Genomic DNA, 27,141 nt, shown 5'->3' with positions numbered 1-27,141 from the left:
CTCAAAATTCTTGACCTGATTGGTCCGAAATGCTCAAACCTAACCTAGAAGATTCCATCGGAATAACGAATTTGGGCGAGGATTAAGCTGGGTTCTAGGCTCGGATTTTGAGCCAAAAATTGAGCTCAAGCTTCGAGGAAAGCCTAGGCTAGGCCAAGCATTGGCCGAAGCATGCAATGACATTTGATCGGGCCTTATTTTTAGGACCAAGCTTAATTTGAGCAGTTTTGATCCTAGCCCAAGGCCCCAACTGAAGCTAGCTTAGTACGGTGAGCCTAAGGCTGGCTTGGGTTCATTTCTAGCCCTATTGACACTAAGGTAATCATGGAGGGATTGCCTGATTTGCCAAACCAACCCGCTATAAATAAATTTAGGTTTGGCTTGAATAAGTTGGGATATAAATGGATAGACTCAATTTAACACATTTATTGAACGAGTTGTGTTCAGGCTTAGAATCCTTGCCCATTTAACTTGTTTCAATCTATTTAGCAGTTGGGTTAGATTGATCTAAGTACGACCCATCATATAAAACCTATTTACGCTATTTCTAACCTTTTCAAAATATTTAAAACCTATTAAACCTGATCCTGACCTATGTATTAAACGAGTTATGTAGATTGGGTCAAGTTACCTATTTTGAGCCTATTTGGATAGTCTCCTTGTCAACTCAACACTCCCCTAGCTTGAATCCTATGGGAAGAAAAAAGTCCTATATAAATCTTTGCTTCTTCCTACATACCAATAAGCTCATAGATTGGAATTTAGACTAGAACTTTGACGGCCCTTGATGCGAGCTGGGTGGGCCAACATTTCTAATTCTTGCAATATCTTCTTGTAGGAATACCCAAACATGCCCCTAATAAAGAGATCAAGCTTGATTTTACATTTTTGGGCCATTTAACAAATGGGTTATGTTTTGGTTGGGTTCTGTTTGACAACCCTAGGCAGGGCTAGAGTTGAGGCTAGGCCCATTCATGGGCAATGCTCGAGCTGGGGCCATGGGAAGAGAGGCTGAGGAAAAAAATCCTTTCAAAATATTGGTTGCTCCTATGGAGCAAAAAGAAATGCCACAAAATTATTTGAGAACCCATACGGACGTGTGTTTAGTCTCACATCAGTGATTTACCAAAAAGTTCTTAGATACTTATACAGGACGAAGGAACTCAAAAAATACCTTTCGGCTAGCTAGTTTGGATAAAATTCTAAGTTATTATAAATGGTATTAGAGTGACCTCAACCCATAGTTTATGTGAACTAGGGAATATTACAATATGGATTCATAGAGGCCGACCACAGATCTATCGTGATGCTTGTGATTAGATTTGAATAGATTTGAACTCTTAGTCTGACGAGGACATCATAGATTGACTGAGAAAAGTATATGAGGACTCGTGCGGACATGTATTTAGTCTCACATTGGTTATTCGCTGAAGAGATCTTGGATACTTATACAGAATCAAAAAATCCAAAAAATATCTTCCGATTAGTCATTTTGAGTGAAGTTTTGAATTGTTACAAATGTAGTGTATGAGCCACCAGCAATTCTAAGGTGGAGCCTAGTGACAACAGCAAAAGGATGGTGAAAATCTTCTATTGCAATAGAGAGATGCTTACGGACCATCCCTCAACCAAAAATAACTCCCCCTGGTTCACAATGGTTGAATAATTCCAAAATCCTCTGATGGAAATGAGATTAGAGAGAGATACTTCAAGACTACCCCAGACTCCCCTTGGTTCACAATGGCCAAAGAACTCCGAGATGCCAAATTTCAACATGAAGAGTGCCAGATTTTGGTTTGGATGGTGCAACCACTTGTAGGTCACCTCTGATGACAAAGCGGCTAACTGCAGTAGAAGAGAATGGTGAATAATTACCTGATGTACTTAAACACCAATTTTCTTTTATCCTGTTCTTACAAGCATTATAGCGCATTACCTGAAGTTGTCCCTATTTATAACCTTTTACATATCCAAAATAAAAGGGTTCTAGCTACATAACTTCAAAAAGGACATACTTGCACCATGTCTCATTGCTTTCAGGTAACATGGTACATTTGTATATTCATCTGATGTGTATTTAAGGGGCAAAAAAAGAAAGAAAAGCCTACATCATACAGGAATGAGACTAGCCCCAGAAAGCATACTGCTGCCTCAAATGCATGATGCTTGTACTAGCCTGTATCATATTGAAGAAACTGTTGAGGGAAAAATTTACAAAGAAATAAGGAATCTAACTTTTGTGCTCAGTAGTTGAAGGGTCAATCTTGATTATAAGAGGTTGGTGTAAGTCTGGGGTAGGAGTGGAGACGACCGGAAGTCGAGGTGTGACTAGGATGCTCTCCACCTCTGGATTCTCAGCCAGTGCCTTGTCTAAGGATGACTTTGCCACTTTTGTAATACATACCATAAGGATAGCTGCATCAGAGAAACACAAATTCTAAGACAGTCTCAGCTAATAATGCCACACACTTCAAAATTTAAATAAATAAACAGGACTGAGAGTCTTTTTCTTTTCCTTGTCAATTTTTGTCCCTTATATCTATAACATTTGATCCCAGTCACAGCATGGGAGGGCCAACTACAAGAATATTTGGCTGGCGTTGGCATGCAACATTGATAGCAAGATGCCCTTAACCTTAAGACTTCAAAAGGTATTCCATTGGGAGTCATAATATGTTAATAGACACGCAAAGATATAATGATGATCAGTAAAGCTAGTAATATACACAATTTGTTCAGTAGTTTGTTGAATTAGAAATCATGAGTGCATGCATGTAATGTTATTTAATAAAAAGAAAGCGATGTGATTGTGATCAGGGTTAGAGGTGGGGAATTGCTATACTATATCCAAACTCAAACTTGTTTTCTATACAATGATTACAGTTACCAAAGAAATTGATTAGTATGTGTTGAATTATATTACGCCAGCTCAAGTTTGTAATATCATATCAAGCACTAAATTTCAAAAATCAAGCATTCAAATAATTTTTCTAAATATTTTATCATAAAGCTTATAACACTGAAATCCTTTGCCTTAGCCTCAAGCATGATACAGTTCTTATGGCCAGAAAGTTAGTATAATTTTGCAAGGACTTGCAAGCATAGTATGCTATGTCATGTCTCTTTATAGATCTTAGTAAGCTTCTCCTTTTAATGGTTCTTTTTTTTTTTTTTTTGAACCAACATAGATATATAATAACATGGTGAAAGAATAAGAATTGCATATGACAATAGTCTCACCTGATATTAAAAACCCTGATATTAGAAGGACCTGCATCCATTATTAAACAAGGAAAATGTCAAAACATAATGTCAAACAAATGACCTCTGCAATGGCATTTTTAACAATGAAATCCATGCATATTGTAATTTGATATAGATAATTATTACTGAACCTTTCAAGAATTTTGCTTCCAAAAGTATATAGGAAAAAACATGCTTGGCTATGGTTGCAAGTTTTCGGACAACTAAATGTCACATTAAATTAGAGTACTTTAACAAGCTATACCAAACTTTTTTAAAGATTCCATAATTATTTATAGATGATTCAATGTTGGCTAATGGGAAGACTTAAGATTTAAGGACTTAAAAGTAAGTACATTGAAAACAAAGCAATCAAAATACAAAGGGCCTGTTTGGTATTGCTTCGGTTTTCTGGTTGTTTTTTGTTTTCAAAAACCCAAGAAGAAAAATAAACTAAAGAACAACATGTATGATGAAACCCTTCTGTTTTTCGAAATTGTTTGTTGAACTTTTGGTAGCAAATATTAACTGCTTTGGAAAAAAGTGACAATAGTAGTAGGGAATAGCAGAAGTTTTATGCAAATGCTATCTTAAACATCAATATCCATGTATTTCACTAATTTGTAAAGAAGGAGAACACAGAAACAATGGCAATGCCAAACAGGTCCAAAGCAAGTAAAAAATAGAAATGAAAATGAGGCCTGAAACAAATTTTGACTACAGAGATGACAGTGTAATTGGTTTTGTTATCTCGGATCTATTATACCAAAGAATGGAGTAATTGATGAAGACATATTACAGAATTAGAGTTGGGAGGATGAAGAGGTGCTTTGGAAATTATGTGACCATTGCATTCTTTCATGGTTTAAGGGGCACTAGAGAATGTATGGGAGTTATATGATAAACAAAGTGATGATGAACACAGAGATGGCATGAACATGTACATTAAAAATCTGAGGCTGCTGAAGTGTAGTGTGTTTTCATCAATTAAGGCCAATTAACATGGCATGGGCATATGCAGTGAATATCTAAGGAATTATTGGGATAGAATCTTTGACAAAGGATCTAGAAAGAAGAGAACATCTAAATTAATATGAAATGGAGTTGTGAGAAAAGTTTGGAATTTCTTGCATTCTAGCAGTTTCCTTAGCTTTATTGGTACCCAACCATTGCAATCTCCATATGGTACATTTTTTGGCACTAGCACTCATATGAGGTGTAGCAAATATTGGTTCCCTATTGATATGGTATTTCTGGTACTAGTGTTTTAAGTCCCGGTGGGATAGGGGGCCATCCCGGCTGTCCTATCCTATTCCCGTGAGAAAATAGGACCGGGGTGGGGTCGAGACTCCGAAACTCATCCATGTAGGGAAAGAAGAAAAAAAAAGAAAAAAGAAAGGAAGGAAAGATGAAGAAAAGGAAAAGTGAAAGTAAAGAAGAAAAAATCAGAAAGAAACAAAGAGAGAAGAAAAAAGAATGAAATGAAGGAAAGAAGGAAGAAAAGAAAAGAGAGAAGAAGAAAAAGGAAAGAAAGGAAGGTAAGGGAAAGGGAAGAAAAGAAGGAAGAAAGGAAAGAAAGAAGAAAACGAAAGAAAAAGGAAAGGGAAGCAAAGAATGGGAGAGAGACGGAGGGTACCTATAGGACTCTTGGTCGGGACTACTATCGGGACAAGATGGGATATTGGGGCATCCCATTCCATGAAAAAATTGGGGCACCTTCGTCCTACAGGATTTAAAACCTTACCTAATACCATCCAATGCTTAAAATAGTGCTTGCAATTTATGGTCGTAGTTAAAGTTTTTGGAGTGGTATGGTAGAATCTTATTAGATCACTTGAAAACAAAAGCTCACAACAATACCATTTGAAATTCACTTTATTCTTAAGATAATATTCTTGACCTAAATGATAATAAAAATTTGTCAATGTCAAGCTACTATTTAGTTTCAAAAGATTTGTTCAATGAGGATAACACAAACAACAAACTTTATTCCATCTATTTCATCAATTTGATGAGTTCCTAAGATCAAGTCCATTGAACAAGATTAGATAATGTTAGGTATGGAGTCAAAAAAGTTAATGGCTTTAGCTAGTATTTCGTATAATTTGACTATAACAACTAGAAACTGGAGCAGATCCGGAAAGGTACAAGGATAATCAAGGTCCATAATAATGGTTTGAAGAGAAGTTTAAAGGGGTTTTTGCATATATAACCCTCCAAATTTTGGAATTGTGCAAATATAACCCTGCAAATTTATATTTTGCACTGATGTAATTTAAATATTCTTTTCGTGTGAGTGCCTTTCCGATTAACTATCCATTTGAAAGCTTTTAGAACTTGCTGTTTTCATGGAAATGACACATTTGCCCTTGCATGGCCCACATGCCCTCTCACTAATCCATCCCTCTCTAAGGTTTCTCACTTGTAGCCATATCCATTGCATCTTCCTCCTTCCCTAGCCAATTGGGAGCTCAGTGATGTGATGGGAAAGCTTCATTGTGACTCAAGCACAATTACTTAAATCTTAAAGCTCGCATTGCCCCTCCACTAGCGAGAGATCTTGGGTGTCTTGCTGCCACCACCAGCTAAGGCAATGCTAGTTCCACCCCCAGCCTAGGGAGCCATGATAGGGCTAGAGGACCAACAATGATGGCATCTTAGGAAGATCCACGCGCAACAGGTCTTCTAATAGAACCTATAGTGTTGGGGGTGATGTTTTGGCTGGAGCATGGTGAGGATGTGGAGGCAGATGGAAACTGTTTGTTTACCATGGTGAGAAGGGCAATGGGGGTGGTGATGATGGCAGTGGGGTTGTGGGAGCTGAGGCAGCAGATAGTGCAGTGATTTTTAGAGAATCATGGATTGGGGGAAGAGGAGGGAAAGTAAGCAGTGGATGCATTAATCTGGCAGCACTGCTTGCCAGATCTGAAGGTTGGTTAGGGGATCCATGTGGTCCAAAAAGTGAAGCTCCTTTGAAGGAAGGTGGATCGTGAATGACTGGATGCAAGAAAGGGGAAGGTCAAATTCCCTACAAAGTTTCTTGCTCAACAGTTTATTCAAGGGTAATTATGTCATTTATGACATGTTATAAGTTATAACTATAGTTAAATGACTGTAACCCTGTGTTAGGCACACAGCTGCTAATGGTGTAAGCTGCAACAGCATCTGTGCAATAAAAAAAGTATTTGAAACAGCTTCTACGCGAAATGCAAATGTACAAGATTATACATGCAAATCTCAGAATTTGGAGGGGTGCAAGTAGGTCTGAGAAGTTGACTCATCCATACCCAAAAAGCACACCCAATGTGTTGAATTGAGGTCCAAAAATGAATGCATACATTGTGTTGTTGGGCCACAACCTGCCCATTTATCGACTTTTATTAAAAATCAGTTTCTATAAAAAATACCCACCGTAGAATTCCATATAATAATTCATTTTGATTTAGACTGGCAATTTATGTTATTGAACAGACTGAATGGCTCATGAAGCATAGATAACGTAGACATTTCTTCTTGTGATTAGATAGGCCTAAACTCAATCATGGCATGGTTCAGACCTCACATGCAATGGGTTGGGTCAAAATCATCAAAGACTTCACAAACAAACCTAATGGATTTACCTCTAGCAAGATTAGACCCACCGAAATGAAATGCGAATTAAGAATGAAATCGGTTCCGAGTCAAAATCCAGATATTACTCATGGGAATACTAGAAATGACTAGACTATAGATGCAAATCTCCTCAGTAAGTGCCTCCCAGAATTACTTGAATCAAATATAGTATATTTCATTCTGTTTTAGATCCATAGCAAATTGTTAGTTGACTATTGGATCAGTCCTTTGACTTAATCCCATGCTAGAGGGTAGAAAGATGGTCTTGACATTAAGTTATGATACCATTAAAATGACAGTTATTTTTAACCACGATGTGTCTAGAAAACTCCTATGACTCTTGGTTCATTTGTACCTTAGAAATGAATGCAACTCCCCGTAACAAAAGTAGTCCACCTTCCCATTTGTTTTAACTGTATTCCAGTCTAGTGGAATTATGGAGTTACTCCATGGTGAATAGCTTGCATTGTGACAACAAAGTAGACAGCATACTGGCTGACTAGCCTTCTAGTGTTTATAGAACAATCGTCCATTGCCTAAGTTTGCCTTGGCTAGGAATAGGGAATCAATTTCTAAAGGTGTGCCAACCAATTATAAGGTATGTTCAAATCTTTTTCAAAACCTTCTAGTTATAGAGTTGTACCAAGGTTAGCTTAACGGTATTGGGATCCATGCCGGTCGGCTACCGGTTTGGTACGGAATGAACTATGCGGTTCACTCTAGCTCAACAAACCATGATTCAAGCCTTTTGAGATATTAAAGAGGGCGAGAGGGGAGCGAACCGGTTCCAATCCGAACCAGGCACGCTATTTTCCAACTATGCCGGTTCCATGCCGGTACAGGGTGAATCGGGCAGTTCGGCCTAGTTGGGTAGACCATGAGTTGTACTCTAGTAGCTGACACACACAATATTTGATGGCAAAAACGATTGGATAATGATGATCATAGACATTGGAATACATGAAAATATAAGATATAGCGATTCAAAACAAAAACCAATAACGAAAATTAGTATTAGAAATTGGACATGAATTGCTGCAACATGCAAGCCTTGAGATGAGCTGAAAATTGAGCTATAGTGGAAATAAAAGAGAATTTATTTATGTGTGCGCATGCGTCCCTGTGTGTGCGCATGTGTCTCTCTGTGTTTGTGTGTGTCAGAGAGAGAGAGAGAGAGAGAGAGAGAGAGTGCTGGTGCATGCATGGTGATGATGGAAGATGAACACTACTTACCCAACGAGCAGTAGAAACCTCACTCCATCCATGTGTCACGTCAGCTAGATCCTTTAAAGTTGTTCCAACATATACCAATGCAAGAGTAATTGGCTACAAATGGAACCAAAGCATTACATCAGCATTTCAATTCATGATGAGCATAAAGGCTTTGTAATCATTAAATGTTTACAGCCTTTACACAAGTATCTTAAAATCAGATTGGGAGCAATATGAGAGATACGTAATGTTAGTCTCATTCCATTTGCCTGATCCTCTACATTTTCAAATGCTGTTTGAGGAATATTAAAATTGATGATGAGTAATATGTAGAACACAAAAGTAAAGAAAAGAAAAAAGTTACCATAGGAAGTGTAAGGGAGATTAGAACAATCAAAAAAATCACACTGATTTAGGTTTAGCCTTTAGATTATTATCATTTATTAAAGGAAGATATTGACTTTAGACCAACAAAACTAACATATAGATGCAAAAGAAGGGTAAAGGTAAGTTACAAAGGAAAAGAAAATAAATCAAGTAGTCCATGGAAAATAAGAAGAAAGCAAAAAATAGCAGAAAGCAAGAAATATCATCTTAATTATGAAAATCAATTATATAGCATAACCAAAAGAAAACATTTTGTAGCATGAAAGAAATTTTTAAGCTAGAGTGAGCTTTTCATAATTTAGGCATCTTAGATCTGCTAACAGATTGGTCATTGTATCGTGACCTTTAGTTGTCTTACATGCATGGACCTTCTCGGTTCGAAAGAATCCGGTCGAAAGACAAGAATATGACTAAAATCATTCGAGATGCCTGGAAGGGTTCTGCAGGGGTTTCTTTGGAATACAGTTCAGTCAAGGTCCAGTAAAACTAAAGAAAATCTTAAAAAATGGATAAAGGAAAGAGGTAATATTCAGGGAAGATTATTCATATATATAAATACCATATACAGATCTGATGGTTATGGATGAGCAGAGAGGCCATATACCAGAGGAAATCAAACAGCCAAGAAAACTTCTCTTAGAAGTGCACTTTGTCAATACAAGGAAACATTAAGGAGAGGTAAATCAAGAATTTAGTGGTTCCAAGCAGGCAATTAGTATGGAAAATATTACCGTCCAAAGAAGAATAAGAAAAAAATATAGCATATGGAGCAGGAATGGGCAGATCTTGATGGGGCATAATTTCATCACCAATCAATTGAAAAACTGGTTTAACATATTAACAAGCTCAAGAGATAAGTATGACTGTTTGTGTCAATGTCCAGTTTTCAACTAGGTTCTGTGAAGAAGCTATAGAAGTTTAGAGAGGCATCACAATTTACTCGCAAAGTGGAAGACAAAAAAGGAATTTGAACAGCTGTCTTTAGATAAAGTGCCTGAACCCAATGTCCTCCTCATCTGAAGAATTTGACTCATCATTAGCGACATTTGAAATAGCAACCTTGCTGCAGGTGCAAATCCCACAAATGTTACTTTTGTATGAAAGAAAAAAAATCCTCCTACGGATGTTGAGGATTATAGACTAATTAGGCTTGTAATGTTAAGTATAAAACTGTAACTAAAGTTATGCTAAACTGTTTGAGGTTGTTACTTTCAAAACTTATCAGAGGGGAACAACATGCATTAGGAAGGGCAAGCACAGTATCGCTCACCATGCTGGTGCCATGGGTAGGCACATGCCGGTTGTGGTCAGCTTTGCCTCTCCTTGCCACTCGTCCCATGCCATGTGGCAGAAAGTGCACATGCCATGGCATTTACCATGCTGACCAGAGACTGACACAGGTACTAACACTGGCTTTAAAAACTTCAGGGGCAAGATGTCTCAGAAAATACATAGCTCACCTAGGAGACTAGAAGTAAATTGACTTCAAACCCCTAACAGGAACATGCTTATTAAGGTGGACATTAGCAAAGCTTGTGAATGCAGTAATTGAAGCATATTGATGGCAGGGATTTTAGCACAAATGGCATCCCTATACATATGGATGCAAAATCAACTCCCGCTTTTGCCATTCTTATACATGATACACTTTCTGAAACCTTTAATAGGAGACTGTTGATACAAGGCAAATCCATGTCACTTAAGTGCTTCGTCATTAGAAAGAGATACGTTTGAGGAAATTACAATGAGGCAAATAAGACTCAGTAGACAAAAGAATGCAAAACTGTTCTAAAAAAAATAGGAGAATTACGAAGCTAAAATGGTCAAAGAGGGGTCATGTATTCAGGTATACTTTGTTAGTATATCGTCAAAGAGTGGTAATGTGCTCAGGAATAGTTTGTTAGTATCTTTGAAAATCTACACCACAAGCTAGTAAGGATCATAATGGAACTTTTGGGCCGCACAGATGTGCAGGAACATGGAAACATTAGGATTAATTATCAAAGGAATACTTCCGAGATTTTAATTCCAAAATGAGAGGTGTTTCATTTATCTGGTCAGATATCTAGATTTCTCTAGCTTTTCTAAACATCGAGCTGAACATAAGGTTCTGTTTATATATGATTATGGCTGTTATATTTGCATGCATACGAAATCCTCACTATGGAAGATCTTCTTGGCTAGCCAGGCACTAGTATCATTGCCAAGTGTCCTTTCAGTATCGAAGGAGTTTGTTACAGGTCCAGATAATATTTGCTAGAAGATGATTTAGAAGTAGAAAGGTAGGCCTCCATGTAGCAAAAACAACAGTGACAAAAAAAGAGAACTGCAGAGGAATGAATGGGCTCCTACTCTAGGTAAGCAAACTACTGAGCTCGACTAGAGTCCAGCAACCAGAAGGGTGAGAAATGAACAATATATCCTAAAATCATCTAGAACTAAGGTGGAAGATAGATCAGGAAAGAGTAGAGACATTGACAGCTTTGATACTACAGATGTTCTTAAAGCAAAGTGGCACATATGATTGACTTCTTAGCTGTCAATGGCAAGTTTGACTTTTAAAGGAATTGCAGTAGTAGTCATCCAGTACTGACGAAAATGTTGGATCACAAGCTTCTTCCAAACAATGTTTTTCAAGGCATAAAAACAGCCAGTATATATAAAGGCACCATAAGACTCTGCAAGAAAAGAAACAAGAGGCTTTACACAACAAACAAGAGGGCAAAATCCACAAGCAGAAGCCAACATGATGTTCTAACAAAGTATAGGAATTATCCAATAAATATAATAAAGTAAAAAGTGACTTGAGATGTTCAAAAAGGCAATTGAAGGACAAAACAGCAGTTACTACTCTCAGAAAAGAATAAAGCTAGTGAAAATTTTCTTATTTTTAGCACCTATAGCTCTGACGACAAGCAGCATAGTTGTATTAGTGTGGGGTGTCTAAGTTAAAGAAAACTACATAAATCATAGACACATGCACTCTAACATTACATTATCCAGACCTTTAGTTTATCCCAGAGTACCTGTCTCCAACACTCAGAAATGAGAATAAACATGACCCGTGTTTATGTCTCCACATGGAAGAATTTTTAAAAATCATTAAGATCCAAGACTTAGACATGTTCACAAACACAACAGTGCTGAAATCCAGGTAACTAGATCTAGCATGATATGATAACAAGTGTAATGGCTAAGGAGCTTGTTAATGGAAATAATGTTATAGTTCAAAATAGAACATACTAGAAAAATAATTAATTCAAATCCTCAAAGACAGCAAAATAGATACTTTTTTGCAAAAAAGGGAACTATATGTGATTTCCTTCTAAAAGAAGAAAGAGACAAACATATGTATACAAATAAAAGCATGACTTTTTCTATTTCTCCAGGATTAGAAATTGATACTTAATAACAATAAATAATGGTGAAGATAATTTGTAATGCATAACAATGTGATTTTATGCTCTTAAATTGGTGCCTTGGTAACCTCTTGAAATAAGTGATTGTGCTTGTCAAGCGTACCATCATTCCCAGCCAGGAAGCCATCATATACTCCCCAATGCCAACAGGAGTAACAGATAGGAGGTAATTTAGCATGTTAAATGGAAGCAATGGTACAAGCCTAAGCAGCAATACAATCTGCAGAAAGAGAACAACAAACTTGATGTCAAAACTAGGTAGGTTATCCATAATATAAACTATGATGTCATTCCAGATCAAAATATCAGAATAAATAAATGAAGAAGTCCAGCATCAACAATAATAAGTCATAGTTCTTTTTCATGTGTTTTCACAAAAACCATTTCATACAATTCTGAACCTTCAACCATCAATTTTTATACCATCCTGACACATGTGAATTATATATTATAGCTAATTATTGAATTCTCTTTATCTATACATATTAAATGTCATGTTTTTTGTTCAGCAGCCATGTCTGTGAAGCATGACAGATATCAGAAAGCAAATCTCAGAGACAACTTAACAAACATAGATGCTAGAGAAAGAAAGAATGAAAGTATGCAGCATTTTATGAATCAAAATTACCAATGGTCAAAAAAAGCTTAGATGCACAAGTACAAGGTATTCAAATATATAGACAGGTTCTTTGAAAGTAAACAATCAGGGCGAGTCCTCAAAAGATAATTTATCACTACATTGGTTAGCTTTGACTTAAGAGACATTTGCCGAACTAGAACCCAAGAACTTATTTGCACAATCTATAAAAACAGGTTTCGATCGAGCTACATGGACATAGGAACGGATAGATGAATTCAGTTAAGAAAATTGCAGACTAAAGATGTTATATCAAATTTGTTGTCATCACAGTACAGTTTTCACAGTTTGAAGAAAGCCAGGGGAAAGTAAGAAGGGCTGGATTCAAACTCATAAACCAGCATGTTCATGTTTAGTTAGACAGTGGTATGATGCATTAAGTATAGACCTTATCAAGTCTATTGCATCAGCACCATTTAAGGACATCCAACCAATGAAAAGTCAGAACAAGATCAGGACTTAATACTCCCATTCTTTTTTCTCCAAACGACCACTATTGAACAAGAAAAATGAGGTTGAGCAAAGCTGTGAGATGATATTGATCTCTTGGTTAGGGAGTTAACTAAAAGCAGTGAATTGGAAGCTGTATTTGCAGTCCATCCATCATCTAGCGGAATATGTGTTCAAAAAAAGAGGAAATTTATAAAGTTTTAATAGCACCAAAAAAGCTAAGGAAAAAAAAAATAAAACCTAAAGAAACTTAAGCATACTAATGGAAATAGAAAAAGGTACTGTTGATAGAAGGCATGGTATATCGTACCGTACCGAACCAAGTAGTACCGGACGTACCGTACTATACCAGTTCGGTACCGGTATCGGTGGCGTACCGAGTGTCGGTACGCCAAATAAACCGTGTACCGTACCATACCGACACTATGCTAGTATGGCACCGGTATGGGGTCCGGTACCGAAACAGTGAATCTTGATAGAAGAAAAAAAAGATTGCATCGGTTGCTGGATGAGGCAAGTTAATTGGCTGAACAAGGCATCGTTCTGTCAAACACAACTTTTTTGAGAATATGTTTGATCAAATCAATAGGGGTTATCCCCTATTTCATGTGATTACATGATTTCATGGGGATGTTAGGGTGCACGGTATGCATCGCAGGTCCATCCCATATGGGACCCACATGGTCCAAAAAGGGGAAAAGAAGCGAAGGAAGCCCATTTTTGGTCATGAAAGAGCCACCCTGTTCTTTTGGGATTCTGATTGCTCTTCTGCTTGGGTGGGAGCCCCGTTCTTTTAGAATTTTTTCTTCTTCTTTCCTTTATGGTTCTAGGGTTTGGCTTAGACCCTAAGACCAGTACTTTTGTCTGGATTTCTGAGTCTGGCTTACCGTTGGCCACTGTCTCCTGAGGAATCTAACTTTCATCCTTGTTTGATTTAGCCGTTCCTGATTGCCATGGGGCGTTGCTATCCTGGATAGACGATTGTGAGAGCCATCTGTTGAGATATCTAGTGAGGTGACCTCTTTATTTGTCTCCAATCAATGTATACCTTAAGTTCTTGGGCATAGTACTTGCGGGAAACCTATTGTAATTTCTTTTTTATTTATAGTGGATTTTATTTGGAGTTGCCCCATGATTTTTCCCTCCACAGAGAGAGGGTTTTCCATCTAAATTCTGGTGTTTGCTCTCTTGCCCAATTTTTTTATCTGTTTATATTTGCAAATTTGGGCCCTTCAAGTGAGAGGTGAAATAAAGATATATTGCAGGTTACAAGGTGAGTTGTTCCTTTCCTTTGCCCTATTTTTCTTTCAAAAACTTGTTCCCTAATTAACCCCTCATTACAAACAAACAGCATATCTTATAGAAACCAGGTCAAGATATGATAGTTCAATATGCGAGAAATAAGAGGGGCTAGGTGATGTCTGTTAGAAGGACTTATGAATCTTCAAGGAGCCACATGAGAAGCTTTTGTAGTACATCTTGAGCATATACATGATATAATTCTTAAGTAAAGAAGTTGACCAGTAATCCATCCAATTCAAACATGATTCCCTTTTATTTGTTTCATGTTATAGAGATAAGTAGTCCAATATGTCATAATAATTGGAAGAGATATAGTTTGACATTACTAAGCATACCAGCATTAGTAGATAATAAAAAGTCTCCAGGACCAGCAAACAAGAGAGCTCTAGTGCAAATGTCTTGTCTTTCCACAAAATGGTCATCAAAACTATAAGATGAAACTTGATTCCAAAAATATTAAAATAACAAAAATTGTTATGCCTTCCTGTCTATGCATTCCTTTTTATAGACCTTGAGTTTTATTTGATAAGAAGTGTGAATCACCTTTTAAATTGTTGGGTGGCGATAAAAGAAGTGGTATAAGTAGAAAAAATGGACAAAATTTTAACCTTAAAACCAGATCTCTGGATTGCAATAGCTACTGCCTGAAACTTGGGATAATCCTTTAACTTGGAAATAACATAATGCCTCCCAATCTGCAAAACAGTAACATGATATGAAACCTATGACCATTAGTACATTATGTAACAAAATCATATGGAAAATTGGACATATATTACAGTCTTCTATCAAACTTAAAAATATAAATTTGTGTTCAACAAGCAGCTGAAAGTACTTGAGATAAGGCCTGTTGGTTATTGTTATAATAACAAAAGCATGACTTGGAATCAAGAATAAATTCCAACCAATAAACCTTAATAAAAAACATACTTTTTGGTCCTTCTGACTATATAAAAATAAGCAAAACAGGAAGACATAACTACCAGGAAGAACATTGAAAAGTGCATGTCATACACAAAATGTTCATGTCACTTAAAAATTGAGTTCCTCATCACAACTTAGTTAGGTTATATGAATGAAAATACAATATAAGAAAAGAATACATTTAAGTTAAGAAGTCAGCCAAATATGACTTACAAAATATGCAAAGCTAATTCTGGCAAAATTGTCACAAGATGCTGCTACAAAATTTAGCAAAATCTAGACAAAGAGAGGGTATATAATCATGGTTCAAGGTCCAGTAGGTAGTTGTTATTATAGGTTCTATCAGCTCCTGGTCTACTTTTCCATTTACTGACTGCAATAATTAGTGACCAAAATTTAGTTTCCTATCATCATGCACCCACTGTCCAGTTAAATACCTAGAAGGCTAGAACTCCTATCATCTAGGTCCTCTCAAAACCAACTTGCAAAAGGGGCTTTAGAATAATTGCTTTGGATTCTATTACTTATTGCTGGCTGAACAAGATCCTGTTTGTCCAACCCAATTTAGCTTTAATTTCTTTTTTCTGGTAGCTATTTGTGCCATCTACTAAGAGATTTTCTTTTTTAATCATCCTGTGAATTTATCCACTGATTTTCATCTTTAATGCAATCGGTTGAGCTTTCAATTAACATTTCTAACTTCTTTTGGGCCCTTGATGACAGTTAGACTTTTCATCATAGTCTCTCCTTATTATCCATATATGTGAATTTTTTACACCCCTTGATGCTTTATTTATTTAGTTCGCATTGGTTAAGGCATGTCGGGTTATTCAAGATTTAGGGTAGAGAGTTCTATATTTAGGCTTTCTTAGTATGGCAACATCATGGTCCTAAATTGATCATATACTCAATATTGAGTCTTATACGCCACTACCCATACTTATCATGCACTGCATTGCTTTCCCTACTAGCTAGGGTTGCTGGTGGTACACTTGTGAAGATAGATGGGTTTCAACAATCAATTGTAGCCCAACGAAAGTTCATTTGAGGTAGCATGGCATAAGGGAGCATGTCAATGGATGGATGCTAAGCCATCCATGAGCATCAATCAGGATGTGGTTGGTCAGCAATATTTGATTTATAATTGAGTAGGAGTCTGATGCAAGTCCAGTTAGGAAGGGTCTGCAATGAGTAGAGGATTCAGAGAGAGAAAAAAAGAAGAGAATTGGCCAAAAGGGTACTCTTATATCTTCATACTTTCAGCATACAACTCGTTCCAATAGGCCGCTTTTTGACAATTTATAGACTTAATCCCAAGAACTTCAAAATTTTGAGTCAACTAGACTCTTAATGGACATAGAAACGAACCCCCAAAATTTACTAATTAACCAACCAAGTTGACCGCTATTAGGACTTATAACTGAGTCTGACACTATAGCGATCGCTGTTTGTGCTACAATACCATGTGAAGAGTATATCTCCTAATTAACTTGAAAATGATATACTAAAAAAGTAAAAAAAAAAAGACCCATTAACTGGTGACAAATCTGGGCCATTGGATGAAAGTCCAGCTGCTTTGCTTCATTGTTGTTCCTCACAGCACGTTAAGGCCCTAAAATGCCTCAATTGCTGCTCCAATTTGTAATCCCAAAACTCTGCTGGTTTGAGCAGCAACTTGAGCTGTACTGACGGCGGACTGAGATGATTCTGGCAATCGAAACGAAATAAAAGTCAATGGAGGAGGAGAAGTAAAGAGAGGAAAAAAGAGAAAGCGGAGGAGAGAGAGAGAGAGGGGGAGGAAGGAAGAGAGAGGGCCGCAAAGGCCGGCCAGTGGAGGGCCAATGGAGGCCGGCGTGCCGTGCGGAGCCGTGTGGAGAAGAGGCTCCACTCCGGTTCTCCTATTTCGTTCACTTAAAAATCGACAAATTAAAAAGAGCCCCCCTCCAAAACCCCTATTTCAAACGAAACAGAGAACCAAAGTGGAGCCCCTCCTCCGCATGGCTCACCGCCCTCCTTCTATCTCTCTCTCTCTCCCCCCTTCTTTCTCTCTCTCTTTTCCTCTCTTCTATTCTCCCTCTTCCCCGCCTCCTCTACTGTGTCGGTATGGGCCGACAAAGAATGGTACAGGGGCATACCGATCTGTGCCACCAGGCAACCGATCCAGGCCCTGGTTCCGGCACAACAGATATTGCCTAAGTCAATCACCATTGTGCATGATTGTCCATTTCACCACACACTAGTCTAGATTATATTGGTCCTTCAACAATCTTCATTGTCACCTATTGGACGTGCAGTCAACAATGGCCTAAGAACAATACAATGTTCTACCTACTCACAACTATGCTCAGTCTTATCATCATCACTTTCTGGTTCTGGTTCCAACACCACAACTTCTCTTGCCTTTGTTTTAGGACTAGTAGAAGCAATGAGAGCTAATTTATCTGCAAAAATAACCAGTCAATTTGGGCATTGAGCTGAAAAATGACCAAATCCTTTGCACATATAGTACTGGATTTCAGTCATTGCTTTAGATTTGGAGTCCGAACCATTATGGATACCAGGAGAAGTAGAGGATCTAACTGGCCTATTACAGAGGCAATAGAACCATTTTGAGCCTTCCCTGAGTACAAATCTGCAATAGAGTCATTAGCCCTTGCGGAAATTTGAGAAGAAACCTTGTAGCTATTTTTTTTTTTTGCTCTTCTTCCATCTGGTAAGCCACCTGAACTGCATTAGACATGGTATATAACCCGCTAGTAGCCAAACCCGATCAGATGGAAAGATTCAGCCCTTGGCAATATGTTGCAATCACGATATCTTCATTCCAAGGAAACTCCGAATATGCCGCTAGACTGTAAACTTTATTGACGTACTCCACCATCATGCTTCCTTGTACAAGTTGTGTAAACCTGATATGGACTCTTTTCTTGTAATTTGGAGGGACAAAGTTACAGCCCATAGCTGTCTTCATGTCATCTCACGATCTAACTGTTGCGTAATAGGACAGCTGGCATCTAATCCATCTAATCATTGCCCCTTTTAATTTTGTCTCCGCAAAAAATAATATTCTCATCTGTCAGCTTGTACCAGTGAGAGAAACTTTCAATCATGGTCGGACGAAGCTGCCCGTATCGGCCAGTTCGGGCCGTATCGGACCAGTCAGGAGTATAACCGGTACGCCGGAGCCGTAAAAACCGGTACAGGCCGAACCCAGCTGGAGCCGGAAAAGACAAAGAGAAGGGGAGAGAGATAGAGGGGGGGAAGGGAGGGAGGGAGGAGAGGCCTCCGCCGCCCGCGGAGGGCCGCGAGGGACTGGCGAAGGCCGAGGGGGGCGGCGGAGCCAGCGGGGGCCCGACGGAGGCCGAGGCCACGGCTACATCTCCTGTTTCGAAAGAAACAGGAGACACAACCACGAAAAAAAATTTAGAGATTTTTAAGTGAAGTCGGCAAATCGGTTGCCGATTTCACTTAAAAATCCCTAAATTAAAAAATTTAGAAATTTTTAAGTGAAGTCGGTGACCTCAGCCTGCACCACGCCCCTGCGGGCTCCGCCGCCCCCCGCGGCCCTCCGCGGGCGGCCTCTCCTCTCCTCCCTCCCTCCCTCCCCCGCTCGCTCTCTCGTTCTTTTCTTCTTCTCCGGCTCTAGCGGGGAAGAGTGTTCCGGTTTGGTACCGGTTTAAACCGGTACGAACCGAAAACGTACCAGTCCAGTAGGCGACTGGTACGCCTACGGGTACGACGAACCTTGCTTTCAATACTGTGCAACCAATCATGAAATGCCTTCAGTTATTATCTCCATAAAAATCAGCAATTTCAAGCTTTGATTCTTGCTCCACATCGACAAATCACTGCCCTTTGGGCTGCTAAATCTGAATTTGCTGAGGAAGGATGCATTCTTGTACACAGGAATGATCAAAGTTGATGAAGATGATCCCACATCCGCATTCTTTTCTGTTGCTTGTTTTTATCTCCAAGGATTTCTACTGCAATTGCATTTGAGGTGGGAAGGTCGGCTGAACCGTCCTGAGCCGCCCAATTCGAGGTGTCCCAAGCCATATCGGCAGCTTACCGGGATGGCTTCGACAAAGAAACCGAAACGTTGTCGTCGAAGAAGGAGAAGGAGAGAAAGAGAGAGAGAGAGAGAGTGAGGGAGCAAGGGAGGGAGGGAGGCCGACAAAGGGTGGTGGAGGCAGCGACGGCCTCCGCCGGCCATCCGTCGGCCTCCCTCCCTCTCCCTCTCCCTCTCCCTCCCTCCCCTGCTCGCTCGCTCTCTTTTCCTCTCTCCCATAGTCTCCTACGTCCGTATAGGCCCGACACGGCATGGCATGGGCCCGTACCAACTAGTGCCGCCAGGCAACCAGTATGTTGCCTAATACCAGCACAACAGACCCTGCAAGGTGTCTTCATGGCAGCCACTGATGTTTCAAATGATGCAACCCCATCATGCAATTGCTCGATGGATTGCTTGATGCCCTCATATTCATGAGTAAAGGATCCAAATTGAGGATTGAGTTCTGCAAGTGAAACCAGGGTGAAAGAAAGCAGGATTACCAAGAAAGAAGGAAAGAATAGGATCTCTTGATGCTTTGTTACCAAACTAATGCAGGCCAAACTTTGGCCAAAAGGGTTCTCTTATTTCTTCATAAAGCTTTCAGCATACATACCTTCCAATAGGGCACTTTTTAGACTCTTTATATACTTAAATCCCTAAAACTTTCTACTTTTGAGTCAACTAGGAGACTGTGTAGATATAGAAACAAACCCCCCACAATCTGCTAATTAACTAACCAAGTTGACCACTATTAGGACTCTTAACTGAGACTGGGGCTGCAGCAATCACTTTTCATGCTAAAGTACTGCATGAACAGTAAGCTTCCTAATTAAGTTCAAAATAATATATTGAAAGAATAAAAATAAAAGGCCGGTTAATTAGTGAAAAATATGGGCTATTAGATGAAAAACAGCTGCACTTTGCTTCATTGATGTTCCTCGCAGCAGAGTACCTTGATTGTTGCTCCAATTTGCAATCTCAGCCCTCTGCTGGTTCGAACAGCGACCTGAGCACTTCCACAACTGATTTCTGCACCCACTATGTCTACCTTTAGGCAATAAAAGCCTCCCTTCAATAGCAATTGCATCACAGTTAGTATTGCTGGATCCATCATTTGTCAGCAGTCAATCAATTTGACAATGCTGAGGACAGGTGGGGTAACTCAAGTAGCATTTTGTTCAGTCAACCCAATCACAATAGTATCAGCTTTTCCAATTTCCCCATTGTACTCTAAATCAAACGTAGAATGTAGGAATTCTTAACTTCCATAGTATGGAAAGCTAGTTTTGACCAATCCAAGATCACCCAAAGGGAAGATCTTACAAAGTGCTATGGTTATTGGAAAGGCCAAGTATAACCCAAATATCACCCAAGTGTTTTTGAAAGAAAATATTCATCATCCTTTCCAACAAGAACAAATATTTAGTGCAGCAAGAGACTTATGGATGCAAAACCTGATTAATTTAAAATAAAGAGAGGAATATACATTTTAAGTTTAATAGTTCTATATATAAAATTTACCGTTCTACCAAGCAGGAATGCAGCTGTTGCACCAATTGTTGCTCCAATGGAGTCAGCAACGAAGCCCACAGGCAACCCAAAAAGATATCCACCACCCAGCTGGTAAATAAATATCACGCATTTAAAAAATGAGCTACAAACATTTTATAGCAAAAGCATATAAGTTTAAGTCTATAATATCTTAAATCTAGAAATCGCTATGAAGTACAAAAACATAGATACATGCATGCACCATAAAATATGAAGAATCAATCTGAGTTTAGAGATTGTACATTTAATCAACAAATTATTATAACTTAATTAATGACGGCTCTGACAGAAACCAATTCAGTGATCTTGGAAAAATGAAATGTAATGGGACTTGGAATTAACATGAAAGGAGGTAATTCTGATATTGATACTATACTTGAAGGTCTTTATAATCGCCAAAAATCCACTTATAACACAGCAATAGCAAATATATAGCCATCATTCTTTTTCCCATAAAATTGGTCAAAGATGGAGCACTAATCAAGCTCAAGAAGGCAACACTAGAATGAAGAAGAAATTTATGATCGCTTGTCATTCAACCTGACAGCAACCTCTGAGAATGTGTGCCTGATATCTGGCCAAGGCAACTTTAGACAACAAATGGACCTGCCATGGAACTCTAAAATCTTTTTTTTATTATTTTTTTTTTGCAATTTTAGTTCATGCAATTAGGGTGCAGCTCTCAAGAATTTCCATACCCAGAATTAGTTTAGAGGAAGATGAAAAATGACAAGCTTTGACATCAGGTACTACATTCATATCTGAGGCACAAATGTTATAGGATAACTCAAGTTGAGGAACAATTTTGTAGGTAGTATATGCACCTAAGGATGGTCATCACATCTATCTGCCTGATATAGTTAAGGAGTAAATTGTGTAATGCAAACGGAGCAAGCATATAAAAATTCAAATGAATATATATTGTATACATACACATAATATATATGTATATATGTATGCATGTATATATGTATATATATATAGTATATATATATAGTATATATACACGTATACATGTGTATATATAAGCATGTATGTATGTATGTATGAATGCACGGTCCATATCTCAAAGACAGGTACTAAGCATGAAAATTACCACAATTCAGTCAAACGCTCAGCACATTAAAGACTGCAGCCAGAATGATAGTTTGAAAGACATAAGGGACAATCAGTAATAAAATTATCCATATATGTGAGAATGCTTGATTATAAGGGACAAAAATATACAATCACAATGTATCCAACTATCTCAAAAAATTACAAGTTCATGCTTACTGTAAGTATTGATGCTGGAACTGCTAAGACAGTCAAAGGAATATATGCCACAGCCCTGTAATTTTATTTTTCAGAGAAAAGTCAATGTCAGGGATTCAATATTGGAGAATATGAGCATCAAATTTTGAATGTGTACATTCTTGAGGACTAACTACTTAAATATTGAGGATATGTACCTTCATTGCATCATTGAACCAAGATATACATCTGCATATATGTTGGATCTCAAGAGATGAAGTGGAAAGGGAAGAAATCAAATGCTATCTAACTATAGGAAGTTTACCAATGAAAAGAACTGATTACAAAATCTTATGTGTTATAGTAACTTTTTTTTTTTTTTTGCTTTAAATGTGTTATAGTAACTTAGACCACAAGATTTTGTCAGTAAAATTGCTCTTAGCAGTTAGCACCCAAGGAACTAAACAATTTTAGAACTATGTCAATAATGATTTCAGGGAACACATGATGAGAATTACCCAAGTCGACTTGGAAGGCACCACATGGAAAACTAGAAATGGGTAGGTCGAATTCTATTAGAGAAGATTGTTGACTTATGATAGGGATGGCAGCAGGTCAGGTAGGCCATTACCCATACCCATCCTGTACTTGCCTCGTGGCGGGGGGCAAGGCGGGGCGGGGCCAGCAGAGTCTTGGCCATGACAGGGTGGGTAGAGTTTGGCGGGGCGGGTAAAGCTGCACAAATTAATTTTTTTGCATACAAATCATTTTTTTGCCTCGGGGAGAAGATTTTGCGAAGAGTTATATTTATCCGAGTCAGGTTTGGGATGGATTTTACCATTACTCGCACTTGCATTGGATCTGCTGTGGGTCAAGTAAAATCCACCCCATTAGGGTCTTGTCCGGTCAGATACCCAAAGGGGCGGAGTAAATTGCCACCCCCAACTTGTGATGAATGATCAAGAAAACAAATCATAGGCAGCTTGAAGGTAGTTAAAGATATTTTCATAGGAAATATTTATCACATGATGCATACCATACCTTTTTATTTTCTAGTCAGATTTTGTATATCCCCTCATGTTATTTGATAATGTAAGTCACAAACTCCAGTTATAGCCATAACTTCCGGATATATGTCAACATATGTCATGGGCACATGCTATCACTTTTATGTTAATTAATGATAGTTATGGTTAAAGTGACAAGCATTCATGTCTAATTTGGTGAATTGAATTTAAGGTGGTGAGCAAACCTAAGAAAATTTGGCATTCATGTTGCGACAAGAGACAGCAACTTGAGCCTTCTACAAATACCAAGATAGAAGGGGGAAAAATTGACATAGCATGAGTTAAGAATAATGATTGACACTTACAGAACAAGAGGACCCCATGGACCAAGATTCTGCTTGATCCAAACCAAAAAATCCTTCAGAATCTGTTAGCAGGAATATATATTTACAGAATTCAGTCAATGAGAAGACGATATGTAAAGCCAACATGTTCATGTAAGTAATACACATGAAGTTAACAATTGAATCAAATATTTACGATAGTAACAATAAAATGACAGTTTTCCCCAACTATGAGCATAAAAAATAAATGAGCATCTGCCAGGCAATCTTGCACAAGGTATACCATCAGTTCAAAGAATGAATAGAACCATCAATCCACTACTATCTTTTGGGGAATAAAACAATTAATCTGCCCAAAAGAAGAGGAATTTTTAAAGATAAATAGCTCACTTAGATTGTATAGATAATAAGTTAATTTTGTTGTGATCATTGTTTGTTGTACCGGACTATACTACCCAATACTGGGTGTACTATGCCATATTGCTAGGATACTAAAACTTGGTATGTCCCCCATAATTAGTGTCGATACCGAGGTATGTACCTTACCGACACTCGATCAAAGTGTATTGCTTGGGTACCAGTACAGGGTGTGGTACCGAGACCAAATCTTAGCTGTGAAGCCTATGATAGTGTACTATGCCATATTGCTACGGTACTAAGACTTGGTATGTCCCCCATAATTAGTGTCGATACCAAGGTATGTGCCTTACCGACACTCGATCATAGTGTACTGCTTGGGTACCAGTACAAAGCGTGGTACTGAGACTAAATGTTACCTGTGAAGCCTATGATAGATAATTAAATTGACCATATCTAAAGATCAAAATCAATCTACAATTTTAACATTTATAGGTAATCATTTCAAAAAATTTCATCCAAGATATCAACTAGAATCCAAAAAGGGGTCAAGCACATCTAATGGAAATAAATTATATGACAAAGAACTTGTACGAAAACTAAAATCGCATTCTCAAGGAAGGGAAAGAAGAGAAACCATAGGTAGATCAAAATTTGAAATATAAGAAGAGAAATATAAACCTTGGTAAAACATTTTTTTGGAAAAGACCCCATAATGAGAGAACTGATTGGTCCAATTTAAGGAATATGAATATTTTTATATTACTAGCAGAGCATCATTAAAATCTTATGAAATGATAGAGGAGAGCTAGAAGAAGTCTAATTGTTAATAGCAATACAAGATTGTACTACAAGCAAAGCATAATTTTCTATTTTCTACTTGCTCTTATGCCAAAAATTGTTTTAGAATTAGAAGAAGTGATGCCACTATCCATCAATAAAACATCTCTATGTATGTTTTATTTTGACCTTCAAGGCAACTATAATGCAATTGCCACTATTTCATTTATCCTTCCCTCACCCGTTGATTGAGTCTCACGTTTCTAACTTTCCCTGTTCTCATTCTTATGTTATAGGAGTGCATCGGTGTAGGGTTGGATTTAGACCCAGCATGACTGACCTTTGTCAGCTAGGTTTTCAGCCTAGAGTCTTGACTTGGTCCCGGTAATCGATTCAGATCATCTAGGGTCAAATCAGGTAGTTCAAAAACACTGGATCCAGGGCTAATGAACATAGTTGAATTCTGATCAAGGGAAAAGCTCAGCATGTATGATAGTAGGAAAACCTACAGCTTAATGAACACTAAAAAGACTGCTAAGGTGCAATTATAGGAGGATCTCTGGTTTGTTCTCCCTTCCTGGAGTGTGTCTCTGTACCTTCCTTTCATTTTCTCAATGAAAGTGGGTTAGGCTGCCTTACTCTTTCCCTCAAAACAGATAGGAAGGTCCAGAATTGATCATTGAAATTCCAATGGATGGAGACAGTAGATTTTAGGCATTGAGTAATTCTCTATATGTCAATCATGCTTCTTATCTTGCTTAAAAGAATCCTCTTGAGGAATTGAAAACTTCCTGAATTGCTTGATCCATGACCTCTCTTACCACACCTGCATCATCCGTATGCTCCTTAAAAGGGCAACTATCAAACCCCCTCTTTCAGCATACTTCATCATCTCATTTGCTTGAAAAGTCTGCTCCATCAAAATGTTGAACTCTCATCTCAAGCCATCTCTCCAATATCACTACTAACTCAATATCATGACCCTCCATATCAAAAATGCATCTGTTTCCAAGCATTTTATATAAAAGAATGATAGAAAACAACTATCTTATCTAAACCAACAAGGAAGCCATTTAAAAAGAGGAGGATGGGAGGCTGCTTTAGAATTCCTAAAATTACCTCAAAATTGCCAACATCCAACTGTAGGAATCAAAATGTTCAAAGGATGTGATTAAATTTCGAAGCTTCTATTTAAAAAGATAAACTAGACTTGTGCATATCAATTCCCCTTCTTACATAAAATTTTAAAAATAAAGCACTAAATCTTTCCTGTATAAATAAAATAAACCAAAAATAGGCCAAGTACTTCTAGTTTCTCATTCTAGTGGACTCTTGGGGCTGTTCGGCTGTTAGATTGTGCTAAAACGGGTTCATGGAAAACCTAAAGTGGATGAGTTTTATAAAAACTCTTGTTTAATTACTTTCCATAGAATAGGTTTTTAGAAAGTGGTAACTCATAAAACCTAAAAATCGAGTTTTATCAAAAACAGGCCTCCCCATATTTATAAGAAAACGAGATTTATGATTTTTCATTTTAAAGAAACCTCATAGACAACCAAGCATCCCCTTTTATGCAATAAAAGATCATATTCAATTGCAAAGCCTCTCAATTACATTACCTGCAGTCTATCTATAAACCAAAGAAAAGCTACAATTGAGCAAAAGGAGTTCTGGACTGGCAATCCTTCATTTATAGTTCCATATTTATTCATCAAAAATTGGTGGTCAACTTTCAAAAGAAGGCTTCTTTCCAATTGCTTGTCCCATACATTGCAATGAATAGCCAATGGACCGTCAATCCAGTCATAGATATAAAAAGGATCACCTCAAAAATCTCAAACCACAGCAATCCAATGATCAAAAAACCCAGCTTTCCACAAAATCCACGGTCCCCATATCAATCCACATTCAAGCATTCCACCATTCTCTTCCAATCCCATTACCTAACCATCCTTGACAGTGGAGTAAAAAGAAAACGAAATTCCGCAAGAAATAAGATTAGGAAGAGCTATTTTTAAACCAAGAACCAAAGATTTAGGAATCAAAAGAGATTTCAGAAATAAATCAGCATAAATCGCAAAGGCCATATCAATTCCAAATCCAAAATGCGTCGAAATCCACCATATCATCGCCAAATAAACACGAACTCAATAAAAACCAATCAAGAAAGAGGATCGATACCTTTTCCACGGGGAGGGTGGCGAAGGCGGTGACGATGGCGGCCGCGAGAAGGAAGAGGAGAGAGATCCGAAAGATAGAAGACCAGGAGACCGCCATCGATGACAGCCTCCGACGCCACGGCCTGCACTCCTCCGCGTCCTCGCCCTCCACCGCGATCCCCTGCTTCCTCGCCCTCAACCCCCCGACGTTTGCCAGATTTAGACTCCCTTCTTCTCCCCCTCTTCTTCAATTCTCCGCCCCTCCCCCCAAAAATAGCAAAGAACCAAAAAAAAAAGCTTTTTTTTTCTCTACTTTCTTTAAATCGGTAAGCAGTTAGCACCTAATAGATACTAATTATCGGGAACCGAAGAAGACGCCGCGAAATTCCCCGTGCGCTCTCTCTTTCTCTTTTTGTTCCTCTTCTTCGTTTGTTTGTTAAAAGGAGGAAGGAGCCTATCCACATTACCTTCTT

General features: G+C 38.1%; 1 protein-coding gene across 1 annotated transcript; it reads right to left on the bottom strand.

Annotated features, from left to right (window-relative positions):
• Window positions 1–1,868: 1,868 nt before the first annotated feature.
• Window positions 1,869–27,141, bottom strand: LOC103722093 (TVP38/TMEM64 family membrane protein slr0305-like). The gene is made up of 9 exons (XM_008812535.4): window positions 26,691–27,141; window positions 23,394–23,455; window positions 22,064–22,118; window positions 20,759–20,857; window positions 14,871–14,957; window positions 11,977–12,093; window positions 8,089–8,181; window positions 3,241–3,271; window positions 1,869–2,415 (listed from the first exon to the last, which is right to left on the bottom strand). Exons 1-9 carry the CDS (start codon window positions 26,784–26,786, stop codon window positions 2,231–2,233), a joined length of 825 nt encoding a protein of 274 aa, XP_008810757.2. The 5' UTR covers window positions 26,787–27,141; the 3' UTR covers window positions 1,869–2,230.

Source organism: Phoenix dactylifera, chromosome 13 (genome assembly GCF_009389715.1).
Source record: "Phoenix dactylifera cultivar Barhee BC4 chromosome 13, palm_55x_up_171113_PBpolish2nd_filt_p, whole genome shotgun sequence".
Classification (NCBI taxonomy): domain Eukaryota; kingdom Viridiplantae; phylum Streptophyta; class Magnoliopsida; order Arecales; family Arecaceae; genus Phoenix; species Phoenix dactylifera.
Note: the sequence above shows the minus strand (reverse complement) of the source record. Positions and strands in the feature narration are given on the sequence as shown.

Coding starts and splice junctions, on each gene's coding strand:
- LOC103722093 (XM_008812535.4), bottom strand. CDS start 26,786: ATGGCGGTCTCCTGGTCTTCTATCTTTCGGATCTCTCTCCTCTTCCTT. Junction 20,858..22,063: donor TTCCAGCATCAATACTTACA/GTAAGCATGAAC, acceptor TTTATTTACCAG/CTGGGTGGTGGATATCTTTT. Junction 14,958..20,758: donor CATTCCTGCTTGGTAGAACG/GTAAATTTTATA, acceptor ACTGTTTTGCAG/ATTGGGAGGCATTATGTTAT.